The following is a 16120-nucleotide window of genomic DNA, read 5'->3' as shown; positions in this document are numbered from 1 at the left end:
TTATGAACTGATAAATGCCACTTTTCTGGCATATTTCTGTCGCAGACTGCGGTGCAAAGTGAATTCTCTCCGCTCATGCCAGGTCTAAAAAAGGGTGTGTGGCAAGGGCGGGCCACAAGGCCAGTCTCATTTCCCATTTTCCACACCCGTTTTAGATTTAGACCGGCTGTGGATGCATCTAAGTTATGTAGAGGCCGACGCAGGGGCTATTAAGATTGGCGTCTAAAACACCGGTCTTAATAAATGACCCCCTAAGTGTCTATTTGCCATGCTAATTAATTGACGTACTAAATATTAACTGCCTGAATAAAGTACGTGAAGAACATTTTATTAAATAATAAAACATTGGTTCTCCACCAAATATAACAATCAGGCTGGTGGTGCAGAGTCGGAGTACAGAAAATGTATGTATATACTATCTCCTCAACTCCCACCGCCATAAAACGTCTCCCTTTTATTATGTGGGAGCTACATAAAGCCCACAAGGGTAGTGGGGTGACTAGGTCCACACCAGATAATGTCCGGTCTATCCTTCTATGCCCAGTATGTCCCCTGGAGTGAAGTATTAGACCCCTGGTATTATTTAGATGGACCAACCACTGGGTCACCACTGCACTATATGAGCGGCTCTGCACAGATAATGATCTAGAAGAACTGAACATAGGAAGGCGCATTTATTTGCTTCCCGCGTTTCCCTGCCGATATTAAACGGTATTTCCTCAGGAGCATACAGCAACCAAACACAGAAGGTGTTGTTCAGACATATTGTTACATCACTCTGATGTCGAGTGTGTAGTAATAGAAACATATGCCATGCCCGCCTGTGTCTGATATCGTGCAAGCAGACTTGATAAATCTAGTATAGCAAACGCTGCACGCCTCTGATGGCGTGTGTGCAGCAGAGTAGAGCCTCCAGCACTACGAGGGGCGTAGCGCGGGCGAGTCCCACATTGTTTAAATGGAGAACACCCCACCCACTGACTTGTCAAGACTCCAAGATAGGAGCCAATGAGGTACGAGTATCGCAACTTCCGCACCTCCTCCTGTCATTCTTCCTTTGCTATTGGCGTCCGGGAAAGTATTTGATACTGTGATATTTGCTTACTTGGGTTACTGTAAGTACTGGGGGGGGACAACAAACCCATTAAGATATAAACCTTGCCTAGTGTCAGTCTGTACGCCACTCACCTGCATAATCCCCGAATAAAGAGATGCGGGAATGAAGTGCCGTCTGACATTTAATGTATTGCAATGATGAAACAATATCTAGGGTGCAGAGGCACTCGGTATTCTAAACCTATATCCACTGGCATATAGATACAATGTACAGTAAGATGTAAAAAAAAAAAAAAAAAAAAATTGATAAATGGAGAACCGCCAGAGTGATGTCGCAAAGATCACCGCAGCTATTCATAAAATGAAGCGTACAGCCTATGCTTTTCGGTTCATATTTAGGAAAGGATAGGATCCCAAAAGGATACAAGGAAATGGAAGAATTGACCCTATCCATTTTAATATGGATGAGGTTCATAGATGACATACACCTACTGTGGAAGGGAACAAAGAATAAATTCAAGGAATTTGTGATCAGGCTAAGGGTACTTTCACACTAGCGTTTTTCTTTTCTGGCCCTCAGTTCCGTCAAAAGGGCTCAATGCCGGAAAAGAACTGATCAGGCATATCCCCATGCATTCTGAATGGAGAGCAATCCGTTCAGGATGCATCAGGATGTCTTCAGTTCAGTCATTTTGACTTGATCAGGCAAAAGATAAAACTGCAGCATGCTACGGTTTTATCTCCTGGCGAAAAAAAAACTTAAGACTTGCCTGAATGCCGGATCGGTCTTGCTGGTCTGCGCATGCGCAGACCCCCCAAAAAAGGTGAAAAAAATAAATGCCGGATGACACAGGAAAGACAGATCCGGCATTTCAATGAATTTTTCTGACTGATCAAGCATTTTTAAAGGGCTTCTGTCAGCCCACTAAACCGTTTTTTTTTTTTTTTTGGTTAATAATAATCCCTTTACTGCGAGCTCTGCATACATAAGCTAAATATTCATTTTGGTTCAGTAGAATTTGATAAAAAGCTATTTTTATAATATGTAAATTACCTTGCTACCAGCAAGTAGGGCGGCTACTTGCTGGTAGCAGCCGCATCCTCCGATCCTAAAGACGCCCCCTCCGCATTGTGATTGACAGGGCCAGGGAACGGAATCGTTGGCCCTGTTTGAATTCCAAATCTCGCGCCTGCGCCGTACCTGTCTTTAATCGGCGCAGGCGCACTGAGAGGTGGCCGCTCTCTCGGCCGCTCCATCCTCAATGCGCCTGCGCCGATGACGTCACATCTACACCCGGCGCAGGCGCATTGAGGATGGAGCGGCCGAGAGAGCGGCCACCTCTCAGTGCGCCTGCGCCGATTAAAGACAGGTACGGCGCAGGCGCAAGATTTGGAATTCAAACAGGGCCAACGATTCCGTTCCCTGGCCCTGTCAATCACAATGCGGAGGGGGCGTCTTTAGGATCGGAGGATGCGGCTGCTACCAGCAAGTAGCCGCCCTACTTGCTGGTAGCAAGGTAATTTACATATTATAAAAATAGCTTTTTATCAAATTCTACTAAACCAAAATGAATATTTAGCTTATGTATGCAGAGCTCGCAGTATAGGGATTATTATTAACAAAAAAAAAAAAAAACTGTTTAGTGGGCTGACAGAAGCCCTTTAAGACTGATCAGGATCCTGATCAGTCTTACAAATGCCATCAGTTGGCATACGTTTTGCCGAACTTGGCAGGCAGTTCCGGCGACGGAACTGCTTGCCGGATCACTCTGCCGCAAGTGTGAAAGTAGCCTAAGTGATAACACCCTGGGACTCGTTTTTATATCAGAGATTGATGAGACACAGCTTACGTTTCTTTATCTGTCTATTGAAATCCGAGTCCTCTGGTAGGTTGAGAACTAAGATATTCCGAAAACCCACCGGTACCAATGCCCTTCTGAGATTGGACGGTGGGCATCCACACTCGCTCAAAAGGGGCATTCCAAAGGGGCAGTACCTTAGGGCTAGACGGAATTGTTCTCAGCAGTCAGACTTCAAAGAGCCGGCCAATTACCTCCAGAGAAGATTTCTAGAAAGAGGGTACCCGATGGTGCCCCTTAAACAAGCTTACCAGCATGTGGCTGCATGCGACAGGGAGAGCTGCAAAACAGTAGGCGTGGTGTACCTGGCAACATGTATCTGTGGTTTACAGTACGTGGGAAAAATAAAACGTGAGTTTAGGAGACGCATAGGAGAACACCTATTAAAAATGTATAACGAGGTGATACCCCTATTGCACAACATGTTGCTGCCAATCACCCCACATTGGCGAACTGTGTGGTGTTTTAGGGTGTGGAAGACGTCAGATCACCACCTAGTGGGGGCGATAGAGACCCCTTACTCCTGAGAAAGGAGGCACAATGGATTTTTACCTTGCACACGATTAAACCTAAAGGTCTGAATGACTCCATATCATATGCATGCTTTATTGAATAGAAGTGGCAGCTCTCTATATTTCCGGACAGCAATGCATATTCTGAGTCCATGGGTTTTCTCTTCAATAATACAGGAATATCTGTCTGCCATTCTTCCATTGCAGCTACTCATGCTGCTATCCTGCAGAGCCGCTCATATAGTGCAGCGATTGGTCCATCTAAATAATACCAGGGGTCTAAATCGTTCACTCCAGGAGACATACTGGGGATAGAAGGATAGACCAGACATTATCTGGTTTGGACCTAGTCACCCCACTACCCTTGTGGGCTTTATGTAGCTCCCACATAATAAAAGGGAGACGTTTTATGGTGGTGGGGATTAAGGAAATAGTATATACACATACATTTTGTATACTCCGACTCTCACCACCAGCCTGATTATTACTGTATAGAAAAAGTGCTGCACTCAGAGCGAGAAAAAAATAAATAAAAATGAAGTTTATTTTTTATGAGAGTCAATGAGAAACTTATGCCAATGCAAAGCGACATATGGTGCAGCCTTCCACTGGAGGTATACAACAGAAAAAACACTCCAGACTTTTAAGGGGTACTTAAAGGGGATGTCCGGGTTCAGGGCAGAATCCGGATATCACCTCTTCTGTATCCACTTAGTATGTATGAGAGGAGCATTGCAGCATTTCCTTGCTCCGATGCTCCCCTTGTCTGCATCGCGCAGCACGTGCCCCCGTTTATTGCAAGCCAGTGACGTACCGGGTTTCATTACACTATGCTAGGCGGAGGCTTCCAGTGAGCCCGGTGACTTCACCGGCACAGATGGGTGGTGTATAGCACTGCCATAGGCTCTTTTGGAGGTGGGTACCTCTCATACATACTATGTGAACTTCAGGTGCCTATTTCGATAGGAAAAGTAAAATAAATAAAAAAATTTAATTACAAATATTATTTCCTTCACATGTAGAGAAATCTAGTCTGGATAAGGTGGGCAAACAAGCGGTTCCCACTATACTAGTCCAAAGATATCTGGAGGGAAGAACCTCCACAGAGACTGTAAATCATGACGTGTGCAACTAAACATAAAGAGGAAGTAAATGACCTGCCCCCTGTGCAGGCGGTAGAGTGGGTGGCCTGCCGCAGATAGATCACATTTGGGTGACAGCTCAAATCTCAAGGAGTTTCCTACAGCATTGGCAGGACTCCCTTTCCCCCCCCAGGTGTTCACAGCCATCAACACTTCTAATGCCCGACTGGTCTGACAATACATTAATAACAGCTCCGGCAAACTACAACCCAAAAAAATGAAATATCTTTTTTTTTTTTTTTTTTTTTTTAATGGATAGAAAGGCTACAGAGAAAGGCATTATATTTAGAGACTGTGACCTTTCTACATCCCATATGGTGCATGAGTAATACTAAACCCTTACAGCACTTCCCCCTGTTCTCTGTACAGCTGCTCCCCCGCCGCTTATAGATGTGATTAAACTCACGGATGAGGACACTTTATGTAAAAGGATGCCATAAAAAAATAAAATAAAATAAAGTTTTCTATTTTAATACCGTTTTATGCTACCAAAGATTTATGGTTTGGGGTAATCTGGGAAAATCTAAGTCACACACCACAAGCCATTCTCAGCGTGAGGATTTTTATTAATCTTACAATACTGATGTCAGTATAACCGAGGGGTCGCACTGCCACAGCCTTGGCTGCAGGAATCCCATCCACAGGTAACATCACATTACACAAGCCTCTAATGGCTCCAGCTCTATACGTGTACAGTGTAAAGACTGCTATACAGGTAAGATGATTATATCTGAAGCTACAGATTTTGGCGGGGCCACTGGGTCATATAATATGAACAGGAAACTGTTGACTCCCAGGTGATGGCAGATATCGGAGGAAAGAAGGATGTGTTATAGCTGCGTTACCATCGATCGGTGCTTGCACTGACCTTACATTGGGCAGTATAATATTGCCTTTAGTGAAAGCTTTGTAAATTAAAGGGGTTGTGCAGCAATTTATATTGATGACCTATCCTCAGGATAGGTCATAAATATCTGATGGACAGGGGTCCGACACCCAACTATCAGCTGTTTGAAGAGTAGGTGGTGCTCCATGCGAGCGCTGCTTCCTGTTCATTATATTGCACTTCGTCTCTGAGGTTTCGGCGGTGTATTGTAATAACAAGTACTGACTCCATTCACTTGAATACAGTGAGTACTTGTAATTACACTACATCACGGCTGGAAAGGAGACTATGGATAGTGTAATGAAGAGGAAGCAGCACCCACATTGAGCGCCGCTTCCTTATCAAACAGCTGATCGGCTGGGGTGCTGGGTGTTGGACCCCTGCCGATCAGATACTGGTGACCTATCCTATAAATTGCTGCACAACCCCTTTAAGTCCCAAACAACCAGAACTCCAGTAAATTACCTTGAGCTTGTCAGTTAGATCTTTAATTTCATTCACTGCCCCATTGTACTTGTTGGCTAGCTCTCGTAATTCTTCCTGCGTCCTCTCATTCATCTCCTTCAGATGGGTACATTCATCTTCAGTGTTACTTAGACTTCTCTGTAATAGTAAAAGAAAGTAATGTGCAAAACACCTAAACACCATTTCCGCACAAACATAGGACATTCTGCAGACTACAAAAGCGGCGCCACAAGACAATTTCGGCACAACGTAGAGGAGATTTTTTAGCGGTTACACTGCGGGTTTTCTGCCAGTAATAAGCACTGTTTGCAGATACCCTTAGTGGATGTTCACAAAATAGGTTTTACAGCGAAATTTTGGCGTGGACAGCCGTGCTGACATTCCACCAGTGAAGGGACATGTCCTATCTGAGCACAGCTGCAGCGCCACGAGCCTGAGCACTTTCTTGCATTGAGGTGTATGGGAGGCAGAAAGGACGTTTGCCACCGACAAGTTTTTTGGAGGAATTTAAACGCAGGTGTCCAGGACAAAAATAAAGCTGTTGTGTGAACGCCCCTTAGTGTATGTTTGTGTATGGCAGACTGGTAGCATACATACCTGCAAAAGCAAATCTAGGAGCTGGCGTAGACTTGAGCTATAACTTATGCCAGTTTCTGAAGTAAATTACAGTAACCTTCCTAAGTCCCATCGCAAAAAGTCGCAAATTATGGTTCAAATGTTTGTTCAGTTGAAGGAGTGATTCCTTATGAAATAACGGGGGAAAGGGGAGAGTTTGGACAACACCTTGACAATAGTTCATATAGAAGCAGACATAACGATCCGACCCCAAGAAATACTTGGGAGAGCGGTAAAAAAAAAATTCAGGAGGACTTGAGATTCCAAAAGTAACTAGAGTGTGATTAATCGCAGTGATGAGCAGATAATTCACGGCTACAAGGCAACTGTCTAGATGAATGGACTGCAATCTCAGTGGTGATGTCTACTAATTCGCTGTTTGCCACATGAGTGCGCACGTTAATTCTGTTCAAGCTTCTGAGCAACCAACACATTCATAGCAACGCACATGGCAGATGGATAAAACGAACAAGTAACAAACGATGAGTCCGTACCTCAACTTCAGACAGCTTCCGCACTACCTCGATTTTCTCCTGTAGAACTCTCCTCAGAGACTCTTTGGCCGTCGTCTCATAGTTGTGTTTGTCCTCCTGTAACGCTATTAACTCTTTCCGAATCCCATCATCTGTCTGACTCTGAACAAAGATAAAATCCAATTATCTTTAAGCATGTACAGTCAACAGAACAACAACATTAATATGTGACCACTTAAGGCAGGGTTACATGGCACAACTGTCGGGCATATTACCTGGGACGAATGGTTCCTACGAACTGCTCGTTCCTAATAATCTGCCAGTCCGAAGATGCCGCCGGTCACCTGATGAACGGGCAAAATGCTCGTTCAAAAGGTGAAACAATCGTTCATGCGGACACACTAAATAGTTTATGGACAGCGTGCCGAGCAGCGTGAACAGCATTCTGCTGCCCAGAAACAATGCAGCCAAACGAGGACATGCAATAGCAGCAGCCATTGCTCGTCCTCATACTGTGGAGGGGATCGCTGCATGTAAATGCAGAGCTTCACCTCGACTAAAAAGCAGGCAATCGTCAGGGAGGAGTGCTTCCTTCTCGACAATTATGTACTCGATTGCTACAAGTAAATGCAGCATCAAAGTTGTCTTTAAGATGTCCACTGACCAAAACTGACAATATTAACATGCAATGAAAAAAAGAAAAAAGATCTGGCACTATAGATGCTTTGCAGTAGAAATCTTCCATTTATTACAGCAACATAAATCCACGTACAGACAATGCAGACACAAGTGGTACTCTGTTTTTCTTTTTCTTTGTAGTATATATTGGAGGCGTGGCGATCTCCATGCAGTCATGCACACCTGACCAGTTAGTCTTCCCTGGAGGCTGGTTTTAAAGTCAGTATAAAACTGAGTCTGCTTATATAGCACCTACCAGTAGCCATTTGGCTCCAGGAGAAGTATATAGTGGGCTCAGCATGCATGTTGGTACTTGCATCCCTGGATCCGATGGAAGCTGTTATGGCACCGGACGGGGTTAAAAGCAGAGTGTCCTGGCATGCATGCTGTACCTGCGCTCCCTGGACTTTATGTGGCTGTCATGGCCCATAACAGGTAGGAACTAGTGTTAGGGACCACTCAGAGGCGACCTTGACGTGGTGAGTGGCTTATTACGCTTTGGCCAAAATGTACACCAATGCCTTATTCAACATCCAGCATAAAGGCAGGGCAGAGTGCGATTGCATTTGTGTTTTTGCGGTTACAAGTGGTACTCTGTTGACGCGTTTCCGACAAAGTTCTTAATCGTGACGAAACGCATCAGAGTACCGCTTGTGTCTACATTGTCTGTACGTGGATTTAGGTTGCTGTAATAAATGGAAGATTTCTACTGCAAAGCATCTACAGTGCCGGATCTTTTAAATTTTTTTCATTATGTTCTGGATACCCTGGAACTTCCGTGCACGCGGAGTATTCATGCACAGGCGAGCTGGAATTGTAACTTATCGCAAACATTAACATGCACTCTGTCAGTGGAAATGGTCTGTTTCACTCAGCAGTAATACAGAGTAATTGTTCAGTACGGGAATGAAAGTGGTGTCAGAAATTCAGCCATAGTAAAGTAACTGCTCCTTTCTTTCGCATAAAAAAAATTTAATAAAAAGTTTCTTTTATTATTCGGCTACAAGGCGATCTTTGTAGCGCGACAGCTCAAGGATCGCAATGTAACAGTGTTAGCATAGCAATGAATGGGGTCACAGCGCAATTTGCATGTGTGCTGCAACTGGAGCCCCAGAATAGCAAAAAGAAAAAATCCAACGCTGTTGGATATTTCTGCAATTTTGGGGTCATGGTAAACATGCATGTTGTGCTGCAACCTGATTCATTGCTATGCTAACACCGCTACACTGCGACTTAATGGCCATCCATGGGCGCAACAGCTGTAGTGTGACAAAGATCGCCATGTAACCGAACTCTAAATGGCCATCAATAACAAATCGACATTGGTCCACCATTATACACCCTCGCTGATCAGCTGTTACCTTGTACTGGAACTACACAGCTACATTCACTGTGTACTGGAAGGAGCTGGAGACTGCAGCAGCACACCGACTGACGTAAACGGGAGCAGTGCTGCAACTACCAGCCCCATCTACTACGCAACACGTGGAGCTGTGTATTTCCAGCTGTTTGGAGGAGTTGCCAGGTGTTGCACACCTGCCGATTGGATATTGATGGCCTACCAGTGATGGCCAACTTCCAGGCACTTCCAACTGTGGTAAAACTACGACTCCTATTATTTCTATGGAGTTCGGAGAACAGCCAAGCAAGTGTGCAGCTGGAGGTTAGCCATCACAGGCATTGGCATCAAAATCCTGGACAACCCATTTGTGTGCGAGTGGCACACAATTTATTATCAGGGTAGCTCTAGTATTACTCTATGTTCACACGTCCAACATTCAGTAGTTAAAGCAAGTGAATGGAGCATTCCCGTACTCCATTCACATCCAGCCGAAAACAATCTGCGCAGAATAATGAGCCCGCTGTGGAAGGTAAAATGCTCATTACTGCTGAGGACACCACACAGAAAAGCTGCAGACTAATCCCATTGCTTTACAACATGGCAGAAATGAAATGTTTCTTTGAAAAATAAACGTAGCCTATGGCAAAAACTGAAATGTGTGAACATAACCTGATGCGGGAGTTGCGGATGCACAGCTGGCACACGTGGTGACCACAGCAGCACCTAAATTATTATTTTTTTAGGCCAAAGTACAGGCAGTTTAATTCACAATTGATTATCCAGACTGGATACAACATAGAAAGCTTTCATCTATAAGAAAAATCATGCATGTGTGGATTTGTGTTTGTCTCTGGATGTAAAGAAGATGCTTCCATTCACTGACAGCAAAAGGAGACTTTAAAAATGGTGGGGATTTAAAAGATACATGCATATCTTGCCATTTTCCAACCATAATACTGGAACACACCATCTTTGGTATTGGCCCTAATATTACAGACAGACAAACTTACTTTTGAATAAGCTTGCAACTGGTTCCCCATGACTTCCAGTCGTGATAGAAGCCGGTCTTCATCTATCAGGGCCTGAAAAAAAAAATTAAAAAAAATTCAATTTCATGACAAAGTAAAGAAGCGTCGGTCACTGCCTCCCCCTTATGTCTACTGAGAATAAAGTTACACGCGGTTGCAAATGGAAGAAAAAATTATAATCCTGACTCTTACTGATAGAAATTAATGCATAAAGGGGCTCTGGAAGCAGAGACATTTATGTCATGGCAGGGGATATACCATCACTTCATGAATGGTGGTGGGCCGACCTCTGGGAAAGGGGACACAGCACGGATTCTGAGCTGCAGCTCTTGCACTCTTCCCTGCAGTCTGATGCCACACAGGTGGAGGATGGACCACCACTGACCACAAAGTGATCCTAGCAATAGGTTATCACTTTGAGATAATAACACCCCTTTAAAAAGTCTATGGGATATGGAAACAGTGAGTTACTGCCCATGTGTGACCACTAGGCTCTTTAATGCTTAGGGTCGTTGATGGTTCCAGAGACCAGACCTTCTAGATATATCCCATAAATGTCCAGAATGGAAAGACTTCTCTAATAAGCACTTGAACTTTCAAGCGCTAAAAACCTACTCAACTAAAGATACACAACTACGATATTACAATATACAATCTGTACGTCCATCAAGACACTTTGGTCTCGTTTTAGGGAGAAATGAAAGAGAAAATAGCAGACGCCAATAGTCTTCAGCCTGGCGAAAAACTCATGAGGTTGAAGACCATTGAAGGAAAAGAGTAGAAATGGAAGAGCCTGCGTCTTTCTGATACCTGCCAACTAGTATCTGAAGCTTCTTGTGTATTGGCTAGTAGCCTCTGAAGAGTGGCCAACTTCTGTTCCAACATCTGTTCCCGATGTAAGGCCTCCTGCAGAAAGAAGTGAGGTGCGGGTCAGAAATCAATCACCCTCTTAGGAGATGGCATGCATTCAAACAAAAAATGAACAGCAATAGGAATGTACACCAAATACCAATAGCTCCAAATCTAGTAAATGCTGTGCATATACAAATGAAGCCCATCACACCAAACAGCATACAATTAGTCTAAGGCCTCATGCACACGGACGTTTTTTTTCACGGTCCGCAAAACGGGGTTCCGTTTGTCCGTGATCCGTGACCGTTTTTCCGTCCGTGGGTCTTCCTTGATTTTTGGAGGATCCACGGACATGAAAAAAAAGTCATTTTGGTGTCCGCCTGGCCGTGCGGAGCCAAACGGATCCGTCCTGAATTACAATGCAAGTCAATGGGGACGGATCCGTTTGATGTTGACACAATATGGTGCCATTTCAAACGGATCCGTCCCCATTGACTTTCAATGTAAAGTCTGGAGTTCTGTTATACCATCGGATTGGAGTTTTCTCCAATCCGATGGTATATTTTAACTTGTAGCGTCCCCATCACCATGGGAACGCCTCTATGTTAGAATATACTGTCGGATATGAGCTACATCGTGAAACTCATTTCCGACAGTATATTCTAACACAGAGGCGTTCCCATGGTGATGGAGACGCTTCAGGTTAGAATATACAAAAAAAACTGTGTACATGACTGCCCCCTGCTGCCTGGCAGGTGCTGCCAGGCAGCAGGGGGCAGACCCCCCCCCTGTTTTTAACTCATTGGTGGCCAGTGGGCCCCCCCTCCCCTGTTGTTAACTCGTTGGTGGCCAGTGTGCGCACCCCCCTCCCTCCCTCCCTCTATTGTTTTAATACATTGGGGCCAGTGTGCGCGCGCCCCCCAACCCCCCCTCCCTCCCTCTCTTGTTTTAATACATTGGGGCCAGTGTGCGCGCGCCCCCCCAACCCCCCTCCCTCCCTCTATTGTTTTAATACATTGGGGCCAGTGTGCGCGCGCCCCCCCCAACCCCCCCTCCCTCCCTCTATTGTTTTAATACATTGGGGCCAGTGTGCGCACCCCCCCACCCCCCTCCCTCCCCCCATTGTAATCATCATCGGTGGCAGCGGAGTAGAAGATTTTCATACTTACCTGGCTGCTGGCTGCTGCGATGTCTGCGTCCGGCCGGGAGCTCCTCCTACTGGTAAGTGACAGCAATGCGCCGCACAGACCTGTCACTTACCAGTAGGAGGAGCTCCCGGCCGGACGCAGACATCGCAGCAGCCAGCAGCCAGGTAAGTATGAAAATCTTCTACTCCGCTGCCACCGATGATGATTACAATAGAGGGAGGGGGGGGGGGGGGGGGGGGGGGGGGGGTTGGGGGGGGTGCGCACACTGGCCCCAATGTATTAAAACAATAGAGGGAGGGAGGGGGGGTTGGGGGGGCGCGCGCACACTGGCCCCAATGTATTAAAACAATAGAGGGAGGGAGGGGGGGTTGGGGGGCGCGCGCACACTGGCCCCAATGTATTAAAACAATAGAGGGAGGGAGGGAGGGGGGTGCGCACACTGTGCCACCAACAGTTAACAACAGGGGAGGGGGGGGCCGCACAATGATATTCAAACTGGGGAGGGGGGGGGTCTGCCCCCTGCTGCCTGGCAGCCCTGATCTCTTACAGGGGGATATGATGGGGTTAATTGTACTATCATATCCCCCTGTAAGAGATCGGGTGCTGCCAGGCAGCAGGGGGCAGTCTTGTACACAGTTTGTAGTGTATTCTAACTAGAAGCGTCCCATCACCATGGGAACGCTTCTGTGTTAGAATATACTGTCGGATCTGAGTTTTCACGAAGTGAAAACTCAGCTCTGAAAAAGCTTTTATGCAGACGGATCTTCGGATCCGTCTGTATGAAACTAACCTACGGCCACGGATCACGGACACGGATGCCAATCTTGTGTGCATCCGTGTTCTTTCACGGACCCATTGACTTGAATGGGTCCGTGAACCGTTGGCCGTGAAAAAAATAGGACAGGTCATATTTTTTTCACGGCCAGGAAACACGGCTCACGGATGCGGCTGCCAAACGGTGCATTTTCCGATTTTTCCACGGACCCATTGAAAGTCAATGGGTCCGTGAAAAAAAACGGAAAACGGCACAACGGCCACGGATGCACACAACGGTCGTGTGCATGAGGCCTAAAAAAGTATTATTAGTCACATAATTATTAAAAGATATATATGTTAAAAAATAGCAGCGGCATACATATACAGGGAAGAAGAGTCCAGACTCCTAAACATTTAAAAATCACTGTACCCCACAGTAACCGAGACAAAATATCATCGGTCACAGAAGGCGACTGTACTATACAATAAACTCCAAAAGGGAGGAACAAGTCAGTAATGGGAGTGAATCCAACACTGACATACAATATATAAGAATAAAGTGCTGAGTGCCATATATCCTATATCAAGACCATGGAGGAGTACAAAGTGGAATAAATAATACCAATAATTATTATGTGACTAATAAAAATTACTTTTTTAGACTAATTGTATGCTGTGTGTCGTGTTTGGTGTGGAGCAATAAGAATGTGTATAATAAAGAATTAAGAAAGTGATAATTTCCCCTGTTACTAGAGATTTATACAGAACTAAGGTTTGGGGGCGAGACCCTGGTTCCTTCCATCACCGTCTGTGCCATATTCACATTTACTGAATGTGTTTCATATTTTGTGACGTCACTTGATTTTTCACCTTTTTATATCCATACACTTTGGCCTCAGTGCACACGGCCGTTGTTTTGGTCTGCATCCGAGCCGCAGTTTTGCCGGCTCAGATGCGGAGCCATTCACTTCAATGGGGCCGCAAAAGATGCAGACAGCACTCCGTGTGCTGTCCGCATCCATTGCTCCGTTCCGTGGTCCGCAAAAAAATAAAATATAACCTGTCCTATTCTTGTCCGCGCTTTGCGGACAAGAATAGGCAGTTATATTGAAGGCTGTCAGTGCCATTCAGCAAATTGCGGAACGCACACGGAAGCCATCCGTGTTTTGGAGACCGCAAAACACACAACGGTCGTGTGCATGAGGCCTTAGTAGAGATCTGCCTTCTGATAACTACAAGACGACCCAGGAGCTAATGACGTTCTCCTGCGTTCATGAGGGCGTTTCTTCACAGTCCGTAGCTGATATCAGCAGTGTCGGGTTAGAGGAAGCTTATCGGCCTAATGACATTGGTATCACCTCCATTAAGGTTCTCCAGGAACCAGCTGCCTCTTACCTGTAGATACTGAGAGAGTTGGAACAGTTCCTGAGAGTACATACTGGGAGTGTGAGCAGCAACCTGTGCGGAAAACAAAAAGTAAATAAAAATAAATCATGTTCACATTTGCCATTTGTTTTTTGCCAAAACAAAAACAAAACAAAAAAGAAAAACCTTGCACAAAATTTAGAGACTATTCTCATTTGTGCAGTAATTGCAGAAGTATTCTGGATGTCAAAAATATTAAGGCAACGGGGTCAGTCTAGGTTTACTAGTGAGGCCGCTCTCACACGTCAGTGTTTGATCAGTGACTTCCATTAGTGATTGTGAGCCAAAACCCGCTGTGGGGGCTACACAGATGAGGTGTAAGGGAAGGATCCGCACCTGTTCTGTGTTTCTGACCCGCACCTGGTTTTGGCTCACAATCACTGATCAAACACTGGCCTATCGTAGCTGTCCTATCTCAGTTATAACTGGAAGGCGTGACACTAGTGTGAACAGAGCCTTAAAGCGTACCGCTATCTGATCTGCCATCAGGTGTGGAGAAACACAATTACACGCAGGGCGACAACGTGTGTCGTGTATTGTGCACGCTTCCATCTTGTGTAAGTGTACTGTCCAGTGTAGAGCAGCATCTCCATAGCCCAATGTTAGATCAGGCAGGAGAGCCTAAAAAGGGGGTTCTCAATTCTTTTTTTACATTTTTCAAACCAGCACCTGGATCTGAATACTTTTGTAATTGCGTGTAATTAAAAACTTAGCATAGCCACTGAGCAATGCACAGGCACAACCCTGGGTCAGCAGCATGCGGATAGCGACCGAATGGGGTCAGCGATCCGTCGTTCTGCTAAAAGATAGGACCAGTTCTATCTTTTTGCGGAACTGAAGCACGGAACGGAACACCATAGAAGCACTCCGTAGTGGTTCCGAGGTTTTCCATTCTGTGCTCCTGGCCGCACCGTTCCGCATCTTCGGACCCATTCAAGTCAATGGGTCTGTATCCGTGATACGGAATGCACTCGGAACGGTGCCCGCAATATGGTAACGGGCAGCACACGTTAGTGTGCAAGAGGCCTTATTCAATAAAATCTCTCTGCATAGCGCCACCTGCCGTTTGCTCTTTTTCGAATTTCTCTGCCCTGCCCGAGATGGCCGCACATCCTCAGTTCCATCCTTCAACTGCCGCCACCTGCAGCAGACAGGACACGCCCCCCTGAGAATGTACACGCCCCAGCTTGAATTAAATCTAGCCAAGCAATGAAAGGGGAGATCTCTGGATCCATGTGAGGTACAGGGCTGGTTCTAGCTTTGTTAGAAAGATTGCCATGTACTAGATGATATCGGATTTTCATATATTTACCTTAATCATGGGATAACCCCTTTAAACAGAAATATACTTTAGTGATATTCTACTAACTGTCCTTTGCATCGAGCAGCGGCCCATTTAACATCTAATCTGGGCTCCTATACGATACCATTTCTACAAATATAATCTTTATATTTATTCTTCATTAAAATAAACTATTTGTGAAAATGTGTAGAACCGCAGGCGTTCCAAGTCAGTTGGCCCCGAGACACTGGCCTAACATAACCATCACTAACATTTACAACGGTTCTATTAAAATGGATGGAAATGCGTGAAAATTTCCCACACAAGCTTTAAGGCCCATTCACACAAGTCCACTCCTCACCTATTCCCTGTGAATAACAGAAAAACTGATTAACAATGAATCCCAGTTTTGATGACCACGTTTCTCAGTCCAGCTATGGATGCCAGCCAGGGATATCAGAAGTGGCATCTAACCTTAACCCTGGGTTCAGACCTGAGCGTTTTACAGCGTGTTCCTACGCGCTGTAAAACGCTCAACAAGGAGAAACCAATGCTTCCCTATGGGAATGGTTCTCACCTGGGCGTTTTACAGCGCGTACGA

The 16120-nt window shown here is 45.4% G+C and overlaps 1 protein-coding gene across 3 annotated transcripts in view; it reads right to left on the bottom strand.

Moving 5' to 3' along the window:
• The window catches only part of LOC122944046 (sarcolemma associated protein), a 114904-nt gene that overhangs the window by 44206 nt on the left and 54578 nt on the right, over positions 1 to 16120 (bottom strand). For all 3 annotated transcript variants that reach the window (XM_044302253.1, XM_044302254.1, XM_044302255.1), the window contains exons 5-9: positions 14208 to 14270; positions 10867 to 10962; positions 10039 to 10110; positions 7030 to 7170; positions 5921 to 6058 (exon numbers count right to left, since the gene is read on the bottom strand). In XM_044302253.1, coding sequence (XP_044158188.1) covers positions 5921 to 6058; positions 7030 to 7170; positions 10039 to 10110; positions 10867 to 10962; positions 14208 to 14270 — 510 coding nt within the window. The remainder of the gene's footprint in view (positions 1 to 5920; positions 6059 to 7029; positions 7171 to 10038; positions 10111 to 10866; positions 10963 to 14207; positions 14271 to 16120) is intronic.

The sequence above is a fragment of the Bufo gargarizans genome, chromosome 7 (assembly GCF_014858855.1).
Source record: "Bufo gargarizans isolate SCDJY-AF-19 chromosome 7, ASM1485885v1, whole genome shotgun sequence".
NCBI classification, from domain to species: domain Eukaryota; kingdom Metazoa; phylum Chordata; class Amphibia; order Anura; family Bufonidae; genus Bufo; species Bufo gargarizans.
The sequence above is the reverse complement of the archived record's forward strand: the minus strand, read 5'-3'. Positions and strand labels throughout refer to the sequence as shown.